Source organism: Cyclopterus lumpus, chromosome 8 (assembly GCF_009769545.1).
Source record: "Cyclopterus lumpus isolate fCycLum1 chromosome 8, fCycLum1.pri, whole genome shotgun sequence".
NCBI classification, from domain to species: Eukaryota; Metazoa; Chordata; class Actinopteri; order Perciformes; family Cyclopteridae; genus Cyclopterus; species Cyclopterus lumpus.
This window is the reverse complement of record NC_046973.1, coordinates 17,772,546-17,799,870: the sequence shown is the minus strand read 5'-3', so window position 1 is coordinate 17,799,870 and position 27,325 is coordinate 17,772,546. Positions and strand designations below refer to the sequence as shown.

Here is a 27,325-nt window from a genome sequence, read left to right as displayed (position 1 = left end):
GAGGAGAGTCTACTGTGCCTGGGACCACATTTCATAGAGCGGCAGATCAGCTCTCTGAAGTCAGCCTCGGAAACGTGTGCATGCATTCGTATGGTACACAAACACACACACACACACACACACACACGCACACACACACACACACACACACACTCACATACAAACCAAGATGTGAGTCATAAAAGAACAGACAAATGTCAGAGAAAGGATGGATACATGCATGCAAAACAGGGCTGGCAAGAACAGAGCAGAGGCTGATCGGGAGGGGTTGAGTCAGAGAGGCAGCCAATGCGCAGCTCTGCATCTTTAGGAAGAGAGGGGAAGAGAGAGAGAGAGAGAGAGAGAGAGAGAGAGAGAGAGAGAGAGAGAGAGAGAGATAAGGGTAGAGTGAGGAAGTGAGGGAGAGGGAGGGGGGGTGAGGCTGAGGCAGTCACTCTGAGAGGGAAGATTCCAGCGTGATGCTGTTGGATGTGAGCTGCTCTCCTCTAACCGGTCTCTGGCTATCCCTTTGACTGAGCCAGTGGTGTGTGAGAGTGGTAACTGTGCTTTACCAGCTCTGGTGGCGCTCTGCAGCTGCTCGTGCTGAGGCAGAAGTTGACTGTCTGGAGCCGAGAGGTGTTTGACTGGAGCCGAGGTCCAGGGGCAGGGCAGGGTAGGGCCGGCTGCAGGGCCGTTTGCTGCCACGGGGAGCAAACATGAGCGTTCCCATGCTGAAGATCGGGGCAGTGCTCAGCACCATGGCCATGGTGACCAACTGGATGTCTCAGACTCTGCCCTCTCTGGTGGGACTCAACGGGACCACGATCTCCAGAGGAGGCACCTCGGAGAGGATTGTCAGCGTGCGTATGACTTTCTTCACTTTTTGTGTGTGTGTGTGTGTATGTATCCGTGAGAAAGAAAGACATTAAAAGGTGTGAAACAGCAGATGACAGAGGGAGATACCGGCATGTAAGTGTGTGTGTGTGTGTGTGTGTGTGTCTATATGCTTAACTAACAGCACGGTGGTTTCCGAGAGGGGTGTGCAGACATCTGAGAGTCTGTCTCACGGGCTGTGATGTACCAATAAGAGCAAGATGAAGCGGGTCGAGGTGCATGCGTTTGAACTAAACGTGAAGGATGAGCGTGTCGGCGTGCGCGTCACATTAAGAATAATGCTGCTGAATTGTGGGCTCGTGAGAGGCGGAGGAACGCGGTGTGAACGGCCGCGCTAAATCATATGTTTTTGCCAGGGAGCGACGGGAGGTAGAAGGCTGTTCTGAGTGATGTTCAGGCTGATCCCGTCTGTCAGTCACCTCCAGGGGCGAGAAGGATGGCGCTCAGATTCAGATCGGACGGGGAAGACGGGGAGGTTCGAGACAATGTTGCGCTTTCCCGTACGTCTTATTCTTCTACGTTTGTCTTAAAATCCTCTCAATCCTCCACTTCTCAAATAACACTCTGGCTTTTGGTGGTGTTTTGTGACTTAAAAAAAAGAGGAAAAGAAAGCAGTTTTGTTGTTGATGATGTTTGGCACACACACACCAGTTTTATGTGTCTGTCTCAATATCTACTGGTTCATTAGTGGTTAATGATCGCCTTTGACTCCATTCTGAGTGTTTTTATGGCACCTTACCCATTAAGAAAAGGCCTAGGTCTGTTGAAATGATTGGATGAAATTGAAAGTCCCAAGAGATCTACGACCATCTGGATGTGTGTGTGTGTGTGCGTTCTTGCCTGTGTATGTGTTTTAATATATGCCCTGACTATGTTCAGGCATTCTTGTCTCAGGGGTGAAGGTCCATCTGTTTGAAGAAGAGTTTTTTTTTTTAACAGTTCCTTAAAACATCAATCCCTCGCTTAATATCTCCTCTATGTTGCAGTGAGGTTTTGGGTTCAAATATCTTTTTTTGAGAAGAGTGTTGCCTTTGTACAAAAAAATGTCAAGCACTTTCCTACAACATGTACGTCTTGCAGCAGGTTGTTTTTTGGAGTACAACATCATAAAATCATAATCTAATCTCTGCAACAATGTCATATTGCAAGACATGTTTGAATCCTTCACAGCACTAAACTCTATAATCCTATTGAACACCCACCTTTCCTCCAGGGGCTACGGCCCGGATAAGCCATCCATTTATTTCCTATAGCTGCTTCTCCTGCTCAGGGTCATAATCGTTTCTTTTCAGTAAACTCATTATAATCAAGTCTCATGACTGGAGGCCTTATCATTTGCATTTCAAAAGACTGGCTACAATAATGTATTATACATAGTTATATTTCTTCCAGGCAACTTTTCATTGACAACCAATCGAGGACAAATCCTCCCAACGAAGTTCATTTCATCAAAATTTCATCAAAATTGATGAGCCAGTTTGATGGTGCCAGGGATTATTACAGTATAACAGCCTGTTGTGAAGGGAAACGTCTCCGCTTTGAGGCAGGAATAATCTCCTCTCATAAACAATAGTAGCGAATAAAACTTTAATGTAAAACCCCAGCCTCAAAGTCCCATCACTATTAATGAGACATTTGCCTGTGATGATGATGAAGCGGTCATGACTCACACAATGTTTAGAGCTCTAATCAAAGATAATCACTGTGACAACGTGGCGCTAGCGTGCCAGTGGCCATTAAGTTGCGTGGCTGCAACTCCCCCCCATCCCCCCCCCCCCATCCCACCCAATGCACGCTGCGTCCCCGTATTCTCTCAGCTCAGAGAACCAGTGGGGCAGCAGGGGATGATCAAGCGAAGAAAAGCCGTAGACCTTTTAAAAAAAAATATATATATCATAATCACAACACATTATTTATCTATTTACCAAATTGCATTCATCACGCAGTTAGCTATCGTTGATATTCAAGTGGAAGAAGAAGGTTAACATCTACAATCTTGGACGCAGCCACCGTGTCGGCCAGGTAGCACTGGAGAAGCATTATCCAGCTCCTCTCTCTCTTTTCCTATGAAAGAAGTCTCCAAAAGTCACTAAATCTAGTGTAAAAGTCCAGAAGAATCTCGAGCTGCCTGGTGCTTGGAAGAAGAAGTTTCCGAAGCCAGAGATCCATCCATCCATTTTCAATAGCGCTTATCCTCATTAGGGTCGCGGGGGCGCTGGAGCCTATCCCAGCTGACATAGGGCGAAGGCAGGGGACACCCTGGACAGGCCGCCAGTCCATCGAGGGCACATGTAGGGACATACAACCATTCACTCTCACATTCACACCTATGGGACATTTAGAGATCAATTAACCTGCAGCATGTCTTTGGACTGTGGGAGGAAGCCGGAGAGCCCGGAGAGAACCCACGCTGCCACAGGGAGAACATGCAAACTCCACACAGAAGGACCGCTCCGACCGGGAATTGAACCCGCGGCCCTCTTGCTGTGAGGCGACAGTGCTAAAGTATTTAATCATAACAAACAAGGGTCATCAAGTACATACATGGTCCGGACCTACTGTCTACTGGCTGAGCGCTTCTCCTCGAGCTCTCCTGACGTAGCCAACAGTTCCTGTCTGGCGTCACCCCGCAAGAGACCAAAATCACGTCTCGCAATTTTGTTTTATTCGCTGAGCTGAGCTCCCATTGGTTAGTGGAGATATTCATGCAAAAAATACCTTTCAGAGACACAGCATGCTACGCTGACCAGCGAATAAGACCTGAGGTTCACACCTGAGAAGTCGCCAGCTGTTTTATACTTCCGCTTTCCGGGCACTTCAGGATAAAAGCTTCCTCCGCAGAATTTAAAACAGACTCTCATTTACCTATGCACGTGTATATAAAATCCACCACAACTCAACACTGGCAAGAAAGTCAACCCCACTTAGAGCCCGTCCCTCCAGAGCCACGACCCCAACGTCAACAATGTAAACGTGGCTGTTGTAGTTACTCTCAGCTGTCCGGCTAGAGCCTCGTGGAAGACTCCGGTTAACAGTGTGTCTGTGCGGGCAGGCAGGTAGGCGGTCAGCCTGTGACAGCCACAGACATCGATTGTTTGTCAGAGCATTTGATTTATTGATTTCTGTCCGGATGTAGAGAGAATTTCCACAAAGATAAAGATAAAAAGCTTTAATTGGCAACAAATAATGACTTGTTTTATCTGCATTTCAGCCGGAGTGACTTCTGAGCCAAACCACCCGTAATGCAAAGCACAATTTAGTGCATCATAGTTTCCCAGCGGCAATATATATTATAAAATAAGATTAGTCTAAGAATTGAGCCCTGGTGTACTCTACACGTAGAGTAGAGTGTCTATTTTTTACGATGCAATAATAAGACATAAACCACTTCAGAAGTCCTGCTCACTGTCTAATGCAATGGGCACAGTGCTTAAATAAAGGGTTACCCGCACATTATAGTTTATTGTTCAATAAATGGTGTTCGTACATGTTCACATGTGTGAACTGCGAGTTATGGATACATGAATCCTCAAACTTTTACATCCCGTGGTTGTATACCCATAATACCGCACTGAAAGCCAGCGCAATATTTGTGCGGCGACTCTCCCTTTTGATATCTAAAAATAAGAAAGCTGGGAGGCAGAAGAGTGAAGAGAATATTCTCACCATCAAAGGGGAGCGTGGAACAACAAAATGGCAGAGTACAAAGAGCCAGGGCTGCAGATCTGATTGGGGTCACCCAGCCTCTGTCTGTCAGCATGTGGGACTGTACACTTTATCACATCCACTGTGCGATACAATAACGCAGATTGTAAAGATTGATTCTCGGCTATGGATTCAAGATTAAACACTGCTGCGGAATTCTATTTGCGCCTTTTACTTTTATGTTCATCAACCAAACTTGATTTGCCGTTCAGACCCCGGCAGGTGTCCTCTACCTGTAGTCAGCGGGACACCTCATCGAAAAAACAATTTTGTAATATCGTTTTAAATTGCTTTGATACATGAGCTAATCGCGTGGCAGCCTGTGTACAAAACGATATTGATCCCAGACTCTATAATTGGTCTTATATTCAGGCTTCAGAAATGGTTCATTTGCCATTACGAGTGTAATTTCAATCCGACTGAACTTGTGCCGGCATTATTGCTTTGCCCTTCAAAAGCAATTTGATGATTTCACAATTCACACACTTCTGCGATCCATATTTTCCTCCACTGAACCAACGACAGTGTTTTCTCACACGCCGGCTAGTAGAGCCATCGTGTAACCGTCTAACCACAGAGTGGATGCCACATGCTTTACACCGGTGGGCACCCGGCACGGCACGAGCAGCCTGCTCCAAAAAAGTAATAAGTGCTGAGCATTTGCGAGTTTAATTTTCTCTCACTTCTCCAAAAGTCCTCCTACTGAGCCCCCTTAACACCCCACGCACAAACACACACACAGACACACACACACACACTGTGCACACTACATCTGCCCCCCCCCCCCCCCCCTCCACTGTCAATTCAAGTGTTATCCGGATTGGAACGAGATGCAGATGGGAAGCGTGCAGGACACCACGCAGGAGGGACGGCAGGGCCGCGAGTGATGGAGTGGGAGAGCGTGCGAAGGCAGCAGGGAGAGAGAGGGGGGGGGGGGGGGGGGGGGGGGGGGGGGGGCATGACTTTATGAGTCATATTATTGACTGGCAAGCATGCTGCGCTGATTTTGGTAATCGGTTTTCCTCGGGCGCAGGAGAGACCGGGGTCTTGAGTTGTATTGCGAAGACCAGCAGCTGGCCTGTGCGTTGAGGATCCACTGATTGTTCTTTTGAAGAATGAGGGGCCCGGGGGGGGGGCCTTACCCAGCAACATTTTTTAAATGAGATCTGATTGTATAGTATATAGATAGAATGGAGCTCTGTATAGCAGCGCCAGATGTTACTTTGCTGGGGACCAGCGGTTAGAGAAGTTAATGTCTGGCACTAAACACACTTCAGAGTGGAAAATAAAGTGAAGCTGAAGGAAAGTTGTGGGATGGAAACAAGAGTAAAGAGATAGATTACATCGGTCGCACATCTCTTAATTTGTTGTCCGCACTCGCCCGTCTCAGTTTACAGTGTCGTGGTCTTCCATATCTCAGTGTCTTCTGCCTGCTTGGCCCTGCTGCCTGCTGCTTATTAAAGTTGTAATAGACTTCCCGTCAAGCTCATAAAGTAAACAGCTGCAGATTTATGATGTCATTTAGCGCTTGCTTTACAGCAGCCAGATACAGGTGTCGCTGTAATGAAACGCCAGAGGAAGTCCATCCCGCAACTCTCGACCGTGATACCGCCAGCTCGAATATCTAATTGGATAATCCCTCTGAACTTTGTTCGTCACGAACAACACATGGGTTCTGACTGCCTTTGCACTGTGAGGGAGCGCTCAGGTAACAGCACAAGACGGGTAGTTAGTTTTATAATGGTTGCCCCTAAACTACACAGTCTGGTCTCTTCTGTCTGCAGGAAGCAGAGGAGGAGCCATTTGGTTACTACTTTTTAGCTTAGTAATGGCCACACCCTCTTCCCCGTCAGCCTTTCTCAAACCACAACTCTTCCGCTCAAGTGTCTCAGTAACTCCCACTTGTATTGGTTTTCTATTGAGAGGATGGGAGGTTGCGGTTCGAGGACATGTCAGCGGCGGGAGGGGGGGCGGGACTTCATCGTCACAGGCTGTAAGTCGTAATGTCACGGGAACAAGAGGGGGGTGGCGCAAAAGAGGCAGGCGAGAAATCTGAAAGGTGCAATTTTCACCTTTAGCGAGCAGCAAGCCCAACGGATGTTTCATTTCTCTTGCCCTCTGCGGTCTGCTATTGTTTTCATTGCTGCCGTCTTCTTCCTTAATTGGCTTTTGTGTGGCAGCCGTGACTGTGACAGCTGCCAAATCTGGCACTTACATATTCTATTTCATCCCTCACATTTAATGGGAGAAATTCTGGGAGAGTGAAGAGAACACCTCCTCTCTCTCTCCTGAAACCACCGCCTGAGTCTGGGAAGGAGAGGATTATCCTCCCAGACCTGAAGAGCCCCCAGCTATCCGCAACTGATAGCACAGGTTATGTTACCAGCACTACAACATTCACACACTTAGGCCCGGCCTGCCTGCAGTATGCAACACATATTCATTCATTTCACTCCGCATACCCTGGATATTATTCTGCATATTCCACCCTCTTTGCCCTAAATATTGTTCTGTACAACATTAGATATTGAGGAAGTTGTTTTTCCCCACACTAATGAGATATCTGATGCTGCACGGCGTGAGCGCTATATGTAAAATGAACCGATGTCAATAAGCCACTCTTTGCTGGAGAGACGAGACTTAATCATATTTATAGAAATTAACAGTGCTCCAAAACATATTCAAGTGTACCACTTCAGATCAGTTGCATATGAGTGCTGATGTATAGATCTCCCAGAATGCACAAAGCATATAGGGACAGAGCACATTTTCATTTAAGAATTACCTCCTGCTCTGGAAACTGCTACTGTGTTGAGAATGGGGAAGTTAGTGCAGAATGGATAGTTGGGTGGTAATGAAATTGGAACTGCTTCAAATAAGCTCTTAATTTCAGCCCGGCATTTATGAAAAATTAATGAAGAGAGGAGAAGACGTGATGCTGTGAAAGCTCCCTGGCTTGGGCAAAAGCACACGAGGATGCACGGCATGAGTTTAAACATGTTGTAAAATGAAGAAATTATTATGATAATGGAGCAGACAGGCATCAAATATCACTTTGATGAATTTTTGAGCGTCTTGCTTATTACTGCCAACTCTGTAACATATCATACAACATCTGTGTGACACCAACTGTGGCTCCCTTTCAAGCTGATAGCTATATGAAATATAGATGCCCACTTCTGCATTCGTTCGCAAGAATCCTTTTTAACCAAAAGTGAATATCTGGTGTGTCGGCAGACTACCCCCCCCCCCCCCCCCCCCCCCCCCCCCCCTCATGAATATGAGGTAATTCTATCGAAATGCAGGAGGCTGCACATACCCTCAGAGTAACAAAGTGGATTTTGCTGTTTGAGGCAAGCGAACCTCCACCTGTTTACACCGCGGGATATGAACTGTAATGAGAAGTCGGTGAGAAGATGCACCGTACACCTCCGCAGTATGAGAAGCAGCCATTGCATAAGCTCTCCTAAAGTCCTGAGGTAATCATGCATACAGCCCAACAATCCCTCTCGGGGGCAGAGCAGTACTGTAGCTGCAGTTTTAAATGCATGTCCAAATGCATGCATTATTCAAACCTGAAGGATTTCAATTATGGAAAATGTGGTATAAAAGAAAAAAATGCACATGTGGGGCTGTTCTTGCGTGCACATCGGCAAATATTGACGGACAGCTATGCTCACAGAAAGTCTTGACAGAGAGTCAGAAGAAGACCGAGTCTCTCCCTCCGGCAATGGCAGAATGAAACAGACGGGCAGATGCGGTTGAAAGAAGTCGGAGCAGACCTCCGCTGTGGAGACTGCTTCTTTTGTCTTGCTTTAAGGCTAACTCTGGCCTCTGGAGACCTCTGTCCCCCCCCCTCCCCCCCCTCCCCCCCCCCCCACCTAACAGCCTCATGAAGCTGGATCCCCTCATAGGAGGAAGACTGATGATAAGAAAGGTGCTGACTGACAGAAACGAAATTGCACAAGTCACTGCAGAAACTGTCTGCACGCTGACTCGCAAGTGCATCGATATTAGGAATAACAGAATAATAATAATTCAGAGAGTGCGCCAACAAGTGCCAACAAGTCGGTCCGTCACACTGAAATATCACTAATATATGAATGAAATAGATAATGTGAATGGTATATTACTCCTTACTTAGTTTAATTAAATGTAGATGTAGTCAACTTTAATATACACCCAGAACATAATGAAACGCAGATCAAATATGAAATCGTCATGGTTGACATTACATTCATGTAAAGTTGCTCACGTAGCTGTGTAGCCTTGTCGGGCCACAATTCATTTGGAGTAAGTCCGATTTAAAATGCGCACACTTCATTCCGAGAGTGTGAGGAGGAAGAGGGGGAAAGCAGGAGGAGCAGGAGAGGGGGGGTGGGGGGGGGGGGTTGTGGTGCCAAGGCAGGAGTGACACGATGTGACAGTGAGCACATTGGCTTGCAGGGTGGTTGCTACTTTACACTCCAATCACACAGTCCCTCTGTCCCCCAAGACATTTTAATCTGATCCCCCCCCCCCCCCCCCCGACCCAAGGAGACGAGAGCACAGCACAACACCGCTCGGAGGAAAGGAAGCCGGAGAGCGGCGCCGAGACGCAAGATTTTTATCCAGCCCTTTTTCTTTTTTTTTTTCCTCCCTTCCACTTATGCGGATGGGTCTTTAATTGGATCACTAAGATGGCTGCTTCTTCTCTCATTACATTTTTTTTTTTTTTTTTGCTTGTGTTGTAGATGCGCCGCGAATGAAGGGACCGTCCTCCTGGCCGGGCCTTCGCTTAAACTGGCGCGTGCGCGCGCACGGGGGCACTACTTTTGATTGGATTATGTCAGAGAGAGACATCCATCCTCTGAGCCTCGCCCCCTCCTCCACTGGGTTACGGGCTGCATTATCGATCCCGAATAGCTCCATTTCCTCTCTGCGTCCAAACTTATTAGATGCTCAGCTTTCACACGGCTTGGCCTGATCCCTCGCCTCGTCCTCGCCTCTTTTGAAAACCTCCGTTTTCCTCCCAATTCGTCTTTGTCCTTCTTCATCATTCTTCATCCTCCGTCGAGCTTATATCTCTGTCACGCCATTTGTGTTTATTTTCCCCACCAACGTTCTTGTCTTATCTTAATCTGCAACTGTTTCTGCTTATTTTCTCCCTCTGACTTTTCTATCCTCCATCTCTCTCTTCTCCTGTCTTCTGCTGCTGTGAGCGCCACCTCGGTTGATCTCTGGCTTCTTTCTCTTGCTCTCCACTTCATACTAAAATTAGGCTGCAGGTGATTTTGAGTAGTTGGAGGGATCAATAGCCATTAATTGCCTTTGGGGAAGAGTAACTTTTGACAGGGTTGCAAGAGAGGAAGAGAACGCCATGGAGAAATTATGACTTTGCCTCTAACGTATGGTGACAGAATGGGCACAACCAATCACAATCTTAGTTTTTTTTTCTCCTCCAAACACTTTCTCCAACACTTTCAAGTATTAGATACAGATATTAGATTAAAAAAAAAATGAGTGGAACACTTTTCACATTGCTGTTGATGCGGTCATGCCCTTTTGAAAAAAAAGTCTACTTGGTGGCAATGTACACATGACATCTATTGCATCTGTCCATCCCTTTCTTGCTCTCCTGAAGGTTTCTTCCCTTTTTTCCCTGTGAAAAGTTATTTTTGGGGAGTTTTTCCTGATCCGATGTGAGGTCCTGGGACGGGGATGTCGTCGTATGTGTACAGATTGTAAAGCCCTCTGAGGCAAATTTGTAATTTGTGATATTGGGCTCTACGAAATAAACTGAATTGAATTGAATGTAGATAAACAACAGCACACAGAAGCAAGCATCTTTTTTACTCTTTGTCTAAAATATATATATACATATATATACATATACGTCTCCATGTTTCCGCAGGCTCTGTACCCGAGCCCAGAGGAGGGCTGGCAGATCTACAGCTCGGCCCAGGATGCAGATGGGAAGTGTATCTGCACCGTGGTCGCACCGGCCCAGAACATGTGTAACCGCGACCCGCGCAGCAGGCAACTTCGCCAGCTCATGGAGAAGGTGACAGCTGTCAATAACACACTCCGCATTGAGACACGACTGTTACCCACGCAGACACAGACACCGGCCACGCTGCGCTGCGGCTCGTGTCTGCCGCCGTCTGTCACATACAGGCTGCTGAAGTGAATCGTCTCACTTCCGTTACCCCACAGTTATGAATATGATGGCAATCAGAAGACGATGTTGTTTGAACTGTTCTTTTTCTTCTTTTTTTTTAAGCCACACAAGGTTGTTTTAGAGAAAGAAATGTTCTAAACTCGCAAGGTGGAATTTGAGCCTTAGCTGCATGTTTCTTTGATAGCTATGAAACATTTTTTTAATCCAATCCTACAATCCAACAATTTAAGAGAGGTAACTGTTTTTCAAATCAGTGAATATAGTAAAAAAAGCCGTCGTAGACACAAATAGGTCCGACAGAACAGGACTTCTGCTCACAGGGGATCCACAGCTGCCTGTTGACTGTCCAGATATGCCACTGCATCGATTGGTGCTTTGCAATTGGCTGGCTTTACAGCAGCAAATGGGTGAATGAGAGGGTGGATCCACAGAGCGAGTGAAAAGCCTCGAGACAGGAGGGGCTGACATCGATGTGGTCTTGTGAGTATACAGACGGTGGTAAATTGAGATGCTGAATAGGCTCTTGGTTCCCTGATGGAGCAACGAGACACCTGAATTCACATACCGCATTCATTCTCATTGAAGTTTGCCTTTTTTCCCCGACAGTCTCTGTGTCTGCTGCGGCTTCAAGCACACACTCATATTGATAAAAATCCACACTCGCACATACTATCAAAAGAAGCATATTCCAACAGAGAAGGCATATCCAGGTGGAGAAAAAGACAAACTTGATAAAGCTTTTTTCGGAGAAAGTGGTTGTGTTCACCTGGTTACGTGGATGTATGGATGAATATAGGAAGTATATGATGCCTATCGAGACGACTGTTCCTGCATGTTTTAGGAATTAAAATATAGTGCATGCAGTATGTAACGTGTTTAATGTCCGCGTATGCTTTTTACATTACATGTCATTTAGCTGACGCTTTTATCCAACGCGACTTACAATAAGTGCATTAAACCATGAGTCCAAACTCAGAACAACAAGAATCAAGCAAGTACAATTTCTTCAATAACGTTCAACTACAGAATACTATCTGTAAGTGCCATTTAAGTGCTACTAAAGTGCTAAACAACAAAGTGCTATCGGTAAGGGACATTTAAGTGCTACTACGGCTCTACCCTCCCTATTTTAGTATCATCAGTACTGCGCATACTGTCGCTTATAGCGGGCAGTAACGTATTTAACGGAACGTAATTAGCTGCTTATTGGTATGTTCTGCTCAATTTTGGCTTAGGGTTCCACCAATGGACATTATTTTCGAGCTGTCAACATCGCAAGGTGATGTTGTTTACTGTGAATGTTCTAGAGACATTACCCCATTTGCTAAAAAAAAAAAAAAAAAAGGAGCTTATTTCTCTGTGAAAATCAGTAACACCTTGAATATAGAGCAATCTATTTGAAAACACTTGGATACTACCATGTTGGTTGTTTGTGAAGTCTGCGTCAGACAGGTGTCAGACGTCAACAATGTTGAGGAAACTGTGTGTGTTCCTCTCATGGTATTGTATATCGGTACGATACCATAAAAGATACGTCGTCTCTGAGCAGTATAACCTTTGCAAATATATTCTTATCATTGTATTAGATTTAATTACACAATTTATGCTATTGTGCATACACACAAGTTACATACAGTCCACAGCCCGGCCTAATGAGGACACCTGGGGTTAGCTCTATATGTCAGAAGAGAAAGCCACAAGTTAAAAGACTCTGCGTCTGAGTGTCAGCGCACATAATAGCACCGTGCCCGCTAAGACGTCCTCATTTTGAACCCAGAGCATGTGTGGGAATTATTTGCGTGGACCAGATGCTCAAAGGCGCTGCCTGACACAGAGAGCCAAGGTTGCACCCGCAATGTCAAAACCACCAAAGAATGCAAAGCAGCCTAGTGGAAAAAGCCGCTATTCAGCTTTCTGCAAAGGCAGACGAAATAGCATCCAGGGCAGAGTCGGCCCTGAAGGACGGTGGTGTGAGAACGCTTTAGAACACCTCTCTGTCCGACTGACTGAGCTGAGATTAAATGAGATGGGAGGGCACAGTCAGGCATAAATACACACAAACACATTTTAGTCATTATACTGGACACCTGCGACCGATTGGATTCTGGACAGGATGAGTGTGGGGGCCAGAAGAAAGTTTTAAATGCTTGGTTTGTGTACATTTGTGTGTGTGTGTGTGTACAGCTATCGCGGCTCACGGGATGGAGAAGTCCCAACTGCCTCCACAGACCTGGACGGCGGCACCTCATTTGTTTAAACTCCAAGAGCCGGCGGCTACCGTCACACGTTCCCCCAACTGTTCCATCTGTAGCTGTTTAATTTCTGCAGAAAATATTTTCGGACCAAATATTCCCTCGCCAGTTCATTTAAACACGTGGGAGATGAGTTGGGTGTAGGATGGACACAAGGTAATTGAGTGGGCTTAGACGGTGGCCTTTGAGAGTTGGGACTGTATTTGTTTTTTTTTTTAAGTTTCTGAAATAAGTATCTTTTCAGTGGTGCGTGTCTGCGTGGGCCGGTGTTTGGTCATGTGGGTAGATGGACATATGTGCATGTGAGCTGCCTATATGCGCCGCAACATTTGTCAACGTTCGGATGATTTCTGGCCAGTTCAGTGCAACGTGCAGGAGATGAGGGGGCGTATGAAACAGTAGGCTGGTTATGCAGCAGCAGAGTGGGCTGGCGAAGTGTGAGCAAGCAAAGTACTCGGGAAAAAAAAGAGAACTGAAATTCAATAAACACCTACTTGACAGCATGTTTGCACCTCCATGACATTTAGATTTTTTTTTTTTTACTGACTTTACACTGTCATAATGATACTGGCCCCGCTACCCTTCTGTTGCGATAGCGATGGGAGATTCTAACTGGGTACCCTTTTGACTTTAATTGCAATATTTATGAATTTCAGTTCAAAGCTGTGTGAAAACCTTCAGTTGTCATCCACTGCAACAAGAGCCTATTGCTAACATGATGCTAAATCAGTCCCTGGGGAGATGCAAGACATCCCAGCATGCACTGGGTCAAAGTTATATAAAGGTTGCTGACTGAGACATCCACACCTGTGAGCATTTCACAGTTTTCAATTCAGCTGACCTCCATGAAGGGATGGAAACAGTACACGAATACAATACTCTCAGGTTGAAAGTACTCTTACTTAACTTGAGTAAAAAGTGAAAAATAGATCAGTAAAAATGTACTCTAAGTAAATGTTAACGCGTGAACCTTTGCAGGGGAGTGAGGTTGCATGTGGGTTACACAATAAGCCTAAATGTCCAAACCAACAACAAATTCCATTTGACCAGACAGCTTGTGAATACAACTGAGAAGCAATTATAAATATACAACAGTGGTCCTCTAGCCTTACAGAGCAAAGTGCAGCCAATTAAAAAAAAAAAAAAAAAAGGTCAGTTGACTCCATACTAACAAGCATTAGTATGTCACGTAAAGGAAACAGTCTGCCACGTCTTATATAATCTTCAGCAGAATAAAGCATCCCCAACGCAGACAACACAGAGATGCAAACAGTAACAACTCCACAGCGACTGCAGCCACAAACACAAGCAAAGAGAGAGAGTTTCTGCACACACGCTATTCGAAGCAACGCAGCGGTACGTTGACTTAAAAACAATACGTGAGTTTCTTGTTGTGCTCACATGTCTGAGCGGCATTCTGTGCGCCTTGTGGATCACAACGTCTTCTTTTTTTTTTGCCTGGAGAGTAGGCCTAGTGAAACAGGTGACAAGATAAAAACCAAAGAACTTCTTGTTTTGATAGACAAATAAGTTTTTATTGTATAGTAATGCAAAAAGAAAACACGAGTCAAAGCCGAAATGACCTGAAAGGATCGAACTCCAGGGTGTCCGGTGGGGCATCAAATCAGTGATGTAGGCCTCTAATGTCAGGTGAATGTTTCTTTTTTAACTATGCCAAGTTACAACAATGCTAACCATAACCATACCCCAAAATGACCTTCGGTCCTTTCTTGCGTGTACACGTTTGTAGTGTTCACAAACGTCGGGGGAAACCCCAATACTGGGAGACTGGGAGGCTCCAGACAGACTCAACTGATAGGGTGACTGAGGGTGAAACTGGGCCTGCATGTCTGAGGACTGTGTTAACAAAATCTAATTATTCTTTTAAGTTGAACTCTTTGGTGTGTGTGTGTGTGTGTGTGTGTGTGTGTGACAGGTTCAGAACATTAGCCAGTCAATGGAGGTGCTGGACCTGCGGACGTACAGGGACCTCCAGTATGTAAGGAACACGGAGAGCCAAATGAAAGTGGTGGATGGAAAGCTGAAGGTGGCCTCTGAAAATCCCCGCAGCCTCAATCCAAAGGGCTTTCAGGTAATTGGTTGTCTGTCACTTCCTGTACGCCATTGTGTGTGTGTGTGTGTGTGTGTGTGTGTGTGTGTGTGTGTGTGTGTGTGTATTATTCTTAAGTGGACACAGGTACTCTCACACGTGGCACTGCTTTCCGTGTGCACACACACACATCTTTCAGTTCTCAATAACACACAATAACATGTTGTATGACTGCCAACATACGTATACAAATTCAATTCCCAAACTATCTTTGAGTCTTTGAGTTTTGCTCAGAGCAAATTCACATGGCCCTGAATTATTAAACTCCTGGACCAGGAAGAGAAGTGTTTTCTTTTCACATCCTTTCCCTTTTCTCCCCACTAGGTCTCTCTTACTCTATTTACATTCTAGTGTATGCTCCTAGATAACGGGCACATATATTCACATTTTCCTCCACCTTATCTCTCTATAAGATGACGCTCAGCTGCCATTATCAGGAGGCCTTTTGGTCTTCCTGTCAACCTGCTGTCTTGACCTTGTTTTTCTCCACATTTCTCACACCCTTACAGATATTAGATGGACCATAAAATAGTTTGATTAAAAGATGCCTCGATAAATGCTGAGTGTGCTTTACTGCTGGTACCCCGTCTCAGCACAGCGACAAGCATGAATGGCTGCGTTTTGCTTTCAGCGTGTTTTATGAAATCCAGTCCGATGGAGGTTAATGAAGATGTTTACGAATAAGCCAATTCCAAAGAAAAGCCTGCAGATGGCTACACTATGCAGAATAGCAAGCATTGCATCCCAGGACTTTTGCTGAATGCACATCCCCGCAATCCGATAAAGAATTAAAAGAAATGATATATATTTTTAAATTACAAAAAAAAAGAGGCAGGATTTGACCAGAGCAGGTTGGCTGATGAATGCGTGCAGCTCAAAGTTGCCAATGGCAATGCGTGGCAGATTAACGAGACTCAATTTTCACGGCTTAAAAAGGGGGGAAATGAGATTTATGAGGTGGCGCCACGGGGCTGAGAGCTGCTCCATCACCAGATTTACGATAAACCTTAACAAGAAGGAAACAGCCCCTCCTGTGGCGGACACACTTTATTGATACGCCTATTTCTCTCTTGGGCCGTCCAACTTCCAGAGCAGGCAGCCTGGCTCTCCTGCTGCTTCCTGGCACTGCTACCTAAAGACACATTGTTCTTTTCACTTCTCAACACGAGTCACCGAGCAAGATTACACCCGGGCAGCACCATGCTCCTTACTGCGGGTGGAAATCATTCCGGATCAGCTGAGACAGTAAACAGACGCGCATTTAAAAAAATTTTTTAATGGCTTTCTACTAAGTGAAAAATGAATCTGCTTACATAGTTCATAGAAAGAAGCTCCACACAATTCAAAACAAGTGGGTGGAAGCTTGATCAATACAGAAACAACAAAAAAGCTAATAACGGTGCAAATGTTTTATTATAAAGGTCATGAGTGATTATGCATGCAGTAGTTTAGGATATAGGATGTATATGAAAAAAAATTTGTGTACCAAAGTTAGTTATAGACCCAGCTACAGTGTGTGCTCTGCACAAGCAACAACAAGGTTGAAGGGCTAGCTACTCTGCACACAATCCCGTGTGCCTCATCCACCCTCCTATATTCCCCCAGGGTATAATCTCCCCCCCCCCCCCCCCCCCCCCCACACCCCATGTGTCTTTTTCTGTGATTACCGTCTCAGGAGTTGAAAGACAAAGTGACCCAGCTGCTCCCCTTGCTGCCAGTGCTGGAACAGTACAAGACGGACGCCAAGATGATCCTGCGTCTTCGGGAGGAGGTGAGGAACCTGTCCTTGGTGCTGATGGCCATCCAAGAGGAGATGGGAGCCTATGATTACGAGGAGCTGCGCCAGAGAGTCCTGCTGCTGGAGACCAGGCTCCACTCCTGCATGCAGAAGCTAGGTATAATATATATGCAAATGTATGTGTGTGGGTTGTGGTTTCATTTTGAATATATTCTCAAATATAATTGTAAGATTTAAGCAATCAGAGGTTGAAAAACATCGATATGGAAAAGAATAAATGATTAAATTAACTGCGTCAATGGTCAACACGCTGTTGTGCATTGGCAACTATTCCACTCTCCTTAGTGTTTGAATTATCAGCATAAATGAAGAAAAATTGGCCTCGAAAGCCTGACTGAATAATCGGTCGTGTTCTCACGTGATGTGTTACTGGTGATTTTACAAAATCCCAAGTATATAAACTGATGACTTTTGAATAAAACAAATGACTTCACGCAGACAAAATTGAATTACACCCAAATATCAATATTTATCAATTTATTTCCCGATAACTGTTACGAGTTGCTATGTAAACATATGCAGAAAAAAAGGAAACTAAAACAGTATTGGAAACAGAAATCTTGTGAAAAGTGGTGAATGAAATCGTGCAAGAATGTTTAAAGATAAATTAACAAATCAATAAATCCGTCAATATATTTTTGTACATTTTATTTGCCCCTGACATGTAGTGGAAGTTGCAAGTCATGATGATTTCTGAAATGTTATATAAGGGCCGTGTAGAATGCTGCGTCTTTAATTCACATGTGTTCGATGCAAACAGTGAAAAGATGATATAATGTTTTTACAGATGTGCACAATTTGCAACTCCTAAATTGACAAAACCATATAGGGCCCCAGAAGCAGCCTAGTGGAACACCATGTTTCAAATGAGCTGTATAACTGGAGCTCCCTGTCTGTGTGTGGCATTGCCACAGTGGGGTATATATATATATATATATATATATGTACTCCATACAGTAAATACTCATATACATTTATACGGCGTCTTCCTCTTCTTTGACCATCCAGGCTGTGGGAAGTTGACTGGCGTCAGTAATCCCATCACAGTGCGTGCATCTGGGTCGAGGTTCGGCTCCTGGATGACCGATACCATGATCCCCAGCTCAGACAACAGAGTAAGTTTCTATGCTCACCCTATATATATATATATATATATATATATATATATATATATATATATATATATATATATGAGTATCAAGGGTTGGGAAGAGGAACCAGCGGGAAGCTGTTTATTTCTGTGTTCAAGAATACCATTTCACAACAGCTTCAAACAACTCCTGAGCACATGAAGTCGGGGTGGTTGTCAGGAGACCCACAGAGGGGGGGGGGGGGGAATAATGAGATTTGCACACGGTGGGTAAAATAATAAGTCATTAGAAGATGGAAACTGACATTAAATCATTTCCCAGGGAACTGGAGACGGGGCCTGATTGAACATCAGCCCGATCCATTGTACAAACATAAAATGGCTTAACAAAGACATTCAATGGCCAGCCAAGAAGTCAACTTGACCTGGACCAGAACGTGGGAATATGTGGGAAAGCAAGAGATATAAGTACAAGTAAACATCGGTCCAGATGTTTTAGGGTCGACGTGCGAGAATCTGGTTGGTGGAAAGTGGCGTCGAGGGAGGTATATAATTCTTACTTAGGGGATTCTGATTATTTGGAGTTGTTGTAAGTTTGTATTTTTGGACAAAGAAATAAACGTCTCCCCACTGGTCGCCCGAATCCGAAGGCCGTCTTCCTCTTCATTTGCCACAACAAAAGTAGAACCAAAGTCATTGTCGAGCAACTCTGTCAGCTGCTCAATGGAAGAAAAAGTGGGAAAAAAGCGGAGAAAGAAAATATATCGTGATACTTCGGTGACTGATTGACTGTTTTTGCCTGAGTAGGACTCTGGAGGAGGAGAGGCAGAGAGAGAAATGGGGATGCAAAGCTGAGTCACTGATGGATAGCATCCTGTTCCCTTCTCCCTCTTCTCCCTCTGTCACTGCGACTCCAGCTGATTAATCACTTCATCATCAGTGGAGAAATAAATGAGTTTGTTTGGGATAAAGTTTTTCTAAATCATCGAGGTAATTACCAGGAGTGTGCTAAGATGCTCTGGACCCAGAAGATATAGTATTGGCTTCAGCTGATAAGCGATGACATGTGCTTTCATTTGGGCAGATGCATATTAAGAAGCAGGTGGGAGAAGACACAAGTGAGGGAGAAAATGAAGAGAAATGGCCTGGCGAATGGAGGAAGTGGTGGTGGTGATGAAGAAGAGGAAGAGGGGATTATTAACTATCTGCGGGGGGGAATGGAAACTGGCGAAGTTTAAGAGGACAGATGACGATGGCCTTTTTCATCCCCACCCTGAATCATAACAGGCTAAATAGATATTGCCAGCAGAGAAGGTCAATTTCTTCGATTGAATGCCCTGATCTTTATCTTTAATCACTTTACTTACTGAGATAACATGAGACTCTTTAGATAAATCACCTGTTGTATTAACAGCCAGACACATCAGCAATATCCCATCAACACCCGCAGCAATCACGATAATCATATTTGGGGCAAAACGTCATTGGGGAGCAAAATAGAAAATAAAAACAACTTGGCATTGTGCTAGAGCTTCAGCCTGGCTCAGCTATAGGGGACTCATTTTGCAGGCATGGGAGAAACAATGCGTAATGCTCCATAATCCCCACTCCTTCTCCATAATTCAGCTGCAGTACCTCACCTCCCCCGTCTCCTCCCATACACTACTCACTCCAATGGAAATGTTAAGGAAGGAAAGTGCCTATTCTTCACCTGGAAAGCAGGCGAGAGACGGAAAAAAGAGAGAGAGAGGGGGTGGGGGGGGGGGGGGGGGGAGAAAAAAAACGACCTGTTGTGCATCAGAAGAAAAATACCTACATCTTAGCAAAGCTAAAGCTAATGATGAAGATAAAATAAATATCCAAGTCAACTGCAGTTTAATTGAATCAATTAAAAGCTGAACCGTGCCTCGCCGGAAGCATTGAGGGAATGAGATGGTAGATGCAGCCAGAGAGGGGCCACGTCCGCGGCGAGATCCGCTGAGAGTGCTTGAGGAAAAAAAAATAGAGCTGCTAAATGGATTGATTTTCTTGTAAATGTGGACTGGAAAGGACAGGGAGCACCAGCATTGGTTGACTGCAAAGTGCAGGCAACATCTTCACTCCCACTCATCAATAGTTCTGCACACATGCACGCGAAAGGCATACACTCACGGTAAAACCAGTAGAGATTCACACATAATGCTTGCTTTGCATCGCCGTCAGCTATAATGAAACACTGCTCACGGCGTCGTTGCAGAGAGGTGTGTCGGGTGTATATATTCTCCCGTAAACCTTTTAGAGTTTTTCATTAGCTCTTTCTCTCCCTTTTTCCCCAATGGGATTCATTCTTCTTCTTCTCTCTCCAGGTGTGGTCCATGGATGGTTACTTCAAGGGCCGGCGTGTCCTGGAATACCGGACAATGAATGACTTCATGAAGGGGCAGAACTTTGTGCAACACTTGCTGCCTCACCCCTGGGCCGGCACTGGTCATGTGGTCTACAACGGCTCACTGTACTACAACAAGTACCAGAGCAACATCATCATCAAGTACCACTTCCGTTCTCGAAGTGTGCTGGTGCAGCGCAGCCTGAGTGGGGCCGGCTATAACAACACCTTTCCCTACTCCTGGGGTGGCTCCTCTGACATCGACCTGATGGCGGATGAGAACGGCCTGTGGGCCGTTTACACCACCATCCCCAATGCTGGGAACATTGTCATCAGCCGCCTGGAGCCCCAGAGTCTGGAAGTGCTGCAGACTTGGGACACGGGCTTTCCCAAGCGCAGTGCTGGAGAGTCGTTCATGATCTGCGGTACACTTTATGTCACCAACTCCCACCTGGCTGGTGCCAAGATCTACTTTGCCTACTACACCAACACGTCAAGCTATGAGTACACGGACATCCCTTTCCACAATCAATACTCCCACATCTCCATGATGGACTACAACCCCAGGGAGAGGGTCCTGTACACCTGGAACAATGGACACCAGGTGCTCTACAATGTCACACTGTTCCAGGTTATTAAGACTTCTGGGGACTGAGAGCCCTCAGACTGACCCACTCAAATAATGCTGGGATCATTGTTCGGGCAGGGGCAAGTGAGCTGGGTGGAGGTGGGTAGGGTTGTGGGTGGTGTGGTTTTGGGGCTTCAGTGTGCGGAGCATAGGCTTGGATTTTTTTTTTTTTTAAAGAATTTCAATCTTCATAGAGTGCTATTATTCACATTCTCAAACAAAAAAAAAAAAACCCACTCCGGCAGCCAGGTCGGTAAAGATACAAAGACTGAGCGCTTCTCTTATTTTTCTTTCTGTGATGAGTAAGCATGGTTCTTTTTATTTGTGATGAGAAATAAATATCAATCTTTACCATTTATGAGTTTGTATTTCATTTTCACTTTCATTTCAAGTAGACTGTATCTCAGAGGGGTGAACAACAAAGAAACTTGTATACGAAAGCATAGCATTTTCTTTTTTTAGTTATGACTTATATTTATTATTCATTGGAGGGGACGTGCAAATATTTATTCCTCGTTGAGACCTGAGATCTTTATTGATAATTTGTGTAAAAATGGAAGCTGTTTTTCAATATGAAATCTAAAATACTTTTCCTAAAATATATTAAATGGCATAATTTCAAAATAATGAAATGGAATAACTGTCTATCTCACTGATAAAGAGTGGCTGTTACTACCACAGCCGAATCATAAAAGAATGAGGTGACAGCATGTGAATACTGACGAGTCAATCTCCAGGGCTGCACTAAACCATAACGTTGAAAATATTTCATCCAATATATTACGTATGAAAAAAAAAAAAAGCCAGGGCATCAAGCTCTGTGTAATAAAACAGCACGCTTCCTGACACTCAAACATTGTTAAATAACCACGGCTTACATTTTTATGTTTCAAGGTGAACTGAAAATTAATGCAAAAACATCTGGTAAAAGGAGCAGGTGTTGCCACGAAGGGTCGAGAAGCACAAACGGATAAGGAGAGGAAAAAAATGACATAAGGTATTCTAAGAGCATTTACTTTTGAGTATAGACATGAGGCTTCACAATTACTGTCGCACGTCAGGCTCCAATCTGTTTTAATCGTGTTAGTCGCACCGCTCCGACATGCTTTCTGCAGAGAAATGTTCAAACGCGAGGACACGGCTCGCATGAAAGTCTCAAACTACAAACTTTTCATTGCATATTTGTGATTATTTGCTCCAGAAAATAATGCTGAAGACACATTGGCATCCTCTGCTGTATGGAGGGCACAACAGCCCACTGTGCTGTCATTGTATTCTTGTGTAAGACTTGTCCGCTGGGGACGCAGAAGACATACAATAAAATAGGAGGGTCCACTTTTCTGCGTAACCATAGTGATCCTTTTCATAATGGATGACCTTTCTAGCAACAAAGTGCCGTGTATATGAGTTCGTACAGTACATGAGAGTGGGTGACATTTGAAGCACAATACAATGCTCAACAGTACAGCACATCAACAGTGTCAGCTGGAAAGAGTGTTAGTATGAAATGTGAAGGGATACATAAAAGTGTTGATACTAAATGTGGATACAGTAAAGATTAATTTTTAGAATGGTTACCAAAGAAACCTATAAATGGGGAGTAATTAGTGAACTGCAGTTACACATAAACATATACCATTGAGGGGAGAGTGTCAGAAATTACAAAAAAAAAGGATCATCGGTCTGCTCAGTCAGCTGTTAAGAAAATTACATTAGAAAATAGCCTCTCCTGATTCTGCAGGTAATTATGAAACATGGCAGCAGCTTACTTATTGTCAAAAGAAGGTATGTATTGTGAGGCGTGACTGCTTACATTGACATACTCTTTCAAGGCAACACACTTTTCCCCACATAGACTCTGCACACATAATAATTTCATGTGAGAAATATGAACATTGATTGTCAATATTCTACTTACTTAGGACCTGCGACAAAATGTGCTCTAAAATACACATAAAGATAACTGTATAGATTTTTTTTTAAAAATCCATTTTGAACTTGTCGCAGTAAAAAGAAAAAGAGTACATTTACTTACAATAAATAAATAAATACATGACTTTTTCCCCACTCTTTCACTCAGAAACAATTTTTTTCTGACAAATTCACATGTTGTGAGAGAGAAATCGGGAAAAAATAAATCTGTTATTACCAAGCAGCGCACGAAAAACAACTTGACAACTTTTTTTCATCAAAAAAATCAATTACTGCGAGTGCTTGCTGCCTGCAGCATAAGCGTTGCCTCCGGTGCTTGTGAGGCAAACATTAGCTCCGTGAGCACCAGTGAGTGTGCTGTTGTGCCAACTAATGCTCAGAGCCAAGGGCCAGCGAGGGGAGTGATAATCACGATAAAGATCGGGGGCATGACGAACAACATTACATCATTATGGGTGGCTCCATTTGAGTATCGTAGCATTGCATCTGTGTCAGGGTAGATCATCTCCAGCTAAGGCCTACTTGTCAGTGCACAATCCTCTTCTCTTTTTTTTTTGTGCTCGTGATCATCCTGAGGGGAGAGAAAAAGTGGATTGAAAATGGCAAAGGTTGGAATTGAGGGGGCCTTAAAACCTCTAAGCTGGTTCACACAGTGTGTAAATCTCTCAAAGCTCAGATTCACATCGTGGAAATGTGGCTGCAGAATTGTGCAGTTCACCAGACTGCAGGCTTTTGCAGTACATCAGAGCTCTTACCGGGTGTTTTCATTAAAATGCCTCTTAGGCATGTAAGGTTGTATAAATGCATGCGCATTCTGAATTCTTAAAAAATATCACACATCATTTGGATATTTGAAGATATACACTAAATAGGGCCTTTTTGCCATTTAATTTAACATATATCTTCAAATATCCAGAGTCAGTATGTCAGCTAAGTGGACAAATAAAAAATGTGGCGTAAAACTCAATAAGATGCAACAACAAAATGGTTGCCAATATGAGATGGCGATGATTGGTTATTGGTTTTGTGCCACTGAGCACCTGATTTATGTCCGCTAGAGACAATACAGAACCGGAGAAAGTGAAAACAGGAAATATTAAACGTCCGGCTTAAAGTTCTGCATGATGATGCGATCACTGAGCTCGAAAAAAAAAAAAAAAAAAACGCTGCAGCGACTTAAATCTCCACACTGAACAAAGTGAATCTAGATTTGCAAAAATTGGCAGCCCTGACTGGTAACTGATGAGGAGTATGAAAAAATGTGTATATGAATGTGTCAAAAAAAAGATGCTTCTGTAAAAAAAGACAGGGAGTTCATTTTTGTAGACATGTATCACATGAGAGCTCTCAGTGGTGCAAAAAGACAAATGTAATATTCAGATTGTAAGAAGATGGAAGATGTTAAATGTCTTTGATGCAAAGGGGAGTACGGTTAATGTCAAACACGCATTGTGAAGCAGATTACAACGATTTGCAATGAGAAATTCAGAGCACGCATATCAAGGTTGTTGTTGCCAAGACATCAGCAAACATTTTTTTTGGACTTAATTCCCAAAAATTTTAGAGAATAGTTGATATTAAATATTTATTCTTGCTGAACAGCATGGCGTAGCACACAAGACACGGCTCTGCATTGCATTGCATGATATAAATTAGTAAAGTAAAGTTTAAAGCCCAGCTGTTTGTCATGCTCGGTCAAACATTTGAGAAACTGCAACTAGTTTACCTTGAAAGACCCTCAGCCTCACTTAAATATTTCATTGGTATAGGGGTCAGCGCCAGCTGTGACTTTCCCTGGAACATTTCCTTAATGCAGAGTCGTACTGGGTCCCCTTGGGAAAACAAAAGAACCAACTTTCGGGCCTGAATAATAAGCAACCGATACAGATTTTCTATCAGGAGGATGTATTAACCTACAGGAAATCTCTCAGCGTGAGCAGCCTGAATTCATGCAGAGGAGGAAAGGAGCAGCGGACCACACGGCGGCTTGGTTTACTCCAAGTGACTATAAGCATGCGTCCTCACGTGCACATGAACTGATTGAGGGACGGGCCATGGCGGCGGTAGGACTGGTTTGATAGAGTGCACCGGGGTTGAGCTTCACATGCGGGGGGAACAGAGAGACAGAGGCAGCGACTCAGGAATCAAGAAGCGAACGCAGTTCCCATTTCAATCAGGCGGCCGTCCCCGAGAAGGAGTTTTTTTTTTTGATGGAAATACGACGAATCTGAGTGTGGACCTGGTCCGGAGATGCTCCTCTTTGATTCAGTGCATGCAGAGTAAATTTGCCTTCAATCCACACATTCTCGGGACATCTTGGTCCCCGCTCTCGTTTTCGTACGTTTGCTAATTCACGTTGTTTTTTTTGTTGTTGTTTTTTTTCCTCCGCTGCAAACGTTCACTCCGTCAGCTTCCTCATTAATAACCCTCAGCCACACACTGTGGAGCACCACCTCCTCACTTCCAGATTCACAACAAACAAAACTTTTTCCTCTCCTCCCTGCCCCCCTTGAGGTGCCCTCTGAACAGTGCTTTGAACGTTTGTTTCCTCATGATTAAACATCACTTGCACATACCCCCCCCACCCCCACCCCCCCCCCCCCCACCCCCCTCCACCAACACCACATTTATTCATGTTTGAACTCAAAAAGGATGCGAAGGCGTTAGAGGTGCTGTGGAGATGGAATAGTGGGTTAGCGAGAGAGGAGGTAATTTTACTCCACTTAACTCCTCAGAGAAGCATGCTCATTAATTGGCTCTTTAATTGTGTTTTGAGCTTTTATCGATTCAGCCCTCGCATCCCTAATCTCATTAGGTATTCTTTTGTGAAGGACAGGAAAGTAGATTTCGGGGCTGCAACCCATGGGCGATTCAGTTTTATAACCCTGATGTCCTGACGCCCCCCCCCCCCCCCCCCCCCCCCCTGCTGAGGCAGTGGAGATTTACCACGACCATGTACATTCTCCTGGATGCCTCTCCTCTTTCTGTAATTATGGTGGTACATTGCTGTAGAGAAGTGTGTTGGATGAGAAGAGGGTTCAGGATACTAAGATGCAAACATCACAATACAGCTGCAGGCAGTCGATATTACTGAAAATGACTTTTGAGAAAAGAAAATATATTTTTTTTCAGCCCCCACAATGCCGCTTGGATGTGCAGAAATCCATGCAATAAGTGGAAACAATAATTGGGGTTGTCAATCAAAACGTTATCATCCCTCACAGCAGATGTTATGGTTGCTTCTGTGCGGCTAAAAACGAGAGCCGGACCACTTTTCATGTTACAAACACGTAATGTGTTGTGAAAGAGTCGTTTTGTGTACTGTTGTTTGTTCAGCCAATTAGCAGTAAATATAAAGACAAGGATAACTTTGTGTTAAAAAAAAAAAGAAAAATTCAGATGTTTTCAGTGAGAAGTAATGAAAAATAAGTTTGACACATTTTCTACAAGATATACATTTGTGATGGGGAGTTACTGGAGAAGTTTGGCAAGAGTGGGATGCAGTGAATGGACCCTTCCACAAAATGCTGACAGCCAATCACAAAACGACGTTGGGCCTGTCGAGCTTTGCTCTGAGTCTGTGCCAAATGTCACGAGGACCCGGGCGGAAAATGTAACAGGTTTAAAAAAATAAATTTTAAGGCGGAAAAACTAGACTAATGGAAATGAGTATATGATCGATGTGTTGCATTGGCTTAAGTGTGAAGTGAATTATTGCAGCGCACGGTCAGACCAATGATACTCCGGGCCCGGTAGTAACGACAACATTTAAAAAAAACTCTAGTCAATCAACACGGTCAGTTGGTGTTGGTGAAAATGCAACGGCCTATAATCTAAGAAAGTGTTTCTTTTGATGAGGCAGCAGTTGCAATCTTTCCAACTCGCACTCCTTTCAGCCCCATTCTGCTCTACTGACCTTTTTTATAAACGCACTCATTTGCAAAAAAGAGCAATTCTGCTTTAAATTGGCCTCAGTCACACTTCCTCCTCCTACCACTTAGTGATCTGTCCTTTGTCCTTCTTCTTCAAGCCTGGACCATTTTCTCAAGAGTTAATTACACCATTTGCATATCGCAGATAAAAGGAAGTTCTCTTTTCTGTATGCTCCCCGCGTCAGCCACACCCAAGCACCAATAAGAGCTGAAAACATCCGCTCACACCTCAAATTCAGATGGGCTAACAGTACAGGCTTGCCTGACCTGAGGAAAGTGCCTGGCATGGCAAAAATGAGCTTTATCGTCTGCGATGGACAATCGGCACCTAATGAGATTTATCGTGAAAGTGAGACAACATCGGTCATCGACATTCCCCCTGAAGTATATATTTGATGGTACCGCCCTGCTACGATGAGGACCGTCAAGCTCATCCACCTCGAGGCAGAAGACTAGAATCGGCTCTGCATTTCGGATCGT

The 27,325-nt window shown here is 44.4% G+C and overlaps 1 protein-coding gene across 3 annotated transcripts; it reads left to right on the top strand.

Moving 5' to 3' along the window:
* The first annotated feature begins 695 nt into the window (after positions 1-695).
* olfm2a (olfactomedin 2a) lies at positions 696-21,014 on the top strand. 3 transcript variants are annotated; one of them, XM_034539562.1, is made up of 7 exons: positions 696-833; positions 2,950-2,958; positions 10,493-10,621; positions 14,927-15,082; positions 16,776-16,995; positions 17,907-18,013; positions 20,334-21,014. In XM_034539562.1, the coding sequence occupies exons 1-7, from the start codon at positions 696-698 to the stop codon at positions 21,006-21,008; spliced, it is 1,434 nt and encodes a 477-aa protein (XP_034395453.1). In that variant the 3' UTR covers positions 21,009-21,014. The 3 variants fall into 3 exon arrangements, with proteins under 3 accessions (XP_034395453.1, XP_034395452.1, XP_034395451.1); XM_034539561.1 differs by lacking the exon at positions 2,950-2,958 and having other exon boundaries at positions 10,472-10,621; XM_034539560.1 differs by lacking the exon at positions 2,950-2,958 and having other exon boundaries at positions 696-839; positions 10,472-10,621.
* Positions 21,015-27,325: the final 6,311 nt, after the last annotated feature.

Excerpts from the sequence above, each read along its gene's own strand:
- olfm2a (XM_034539560.1), top strand. The coding sequence starts at position 696 with ATGAGCGTTCCCATGCTGAAGATCGGGGCAGTGCTCAGCACCATGGCC. Across the intron at positions 15,083-16,775 it reads TCAATCCAAAGGGCTTTCAG|GAGTTGAAAGACAAAGTGAC; the intron begins GTAATTGGTTGT and ends TTACCGTCTCAG. Across the intron at positions 18,014-20,333 it reads TCCCCAGCTCAGACAACAGA|GTGTGGTCCATGGATGGTTA; the intron begins GTAAGTTTCTAT and ends TTCTCTCTCCAG.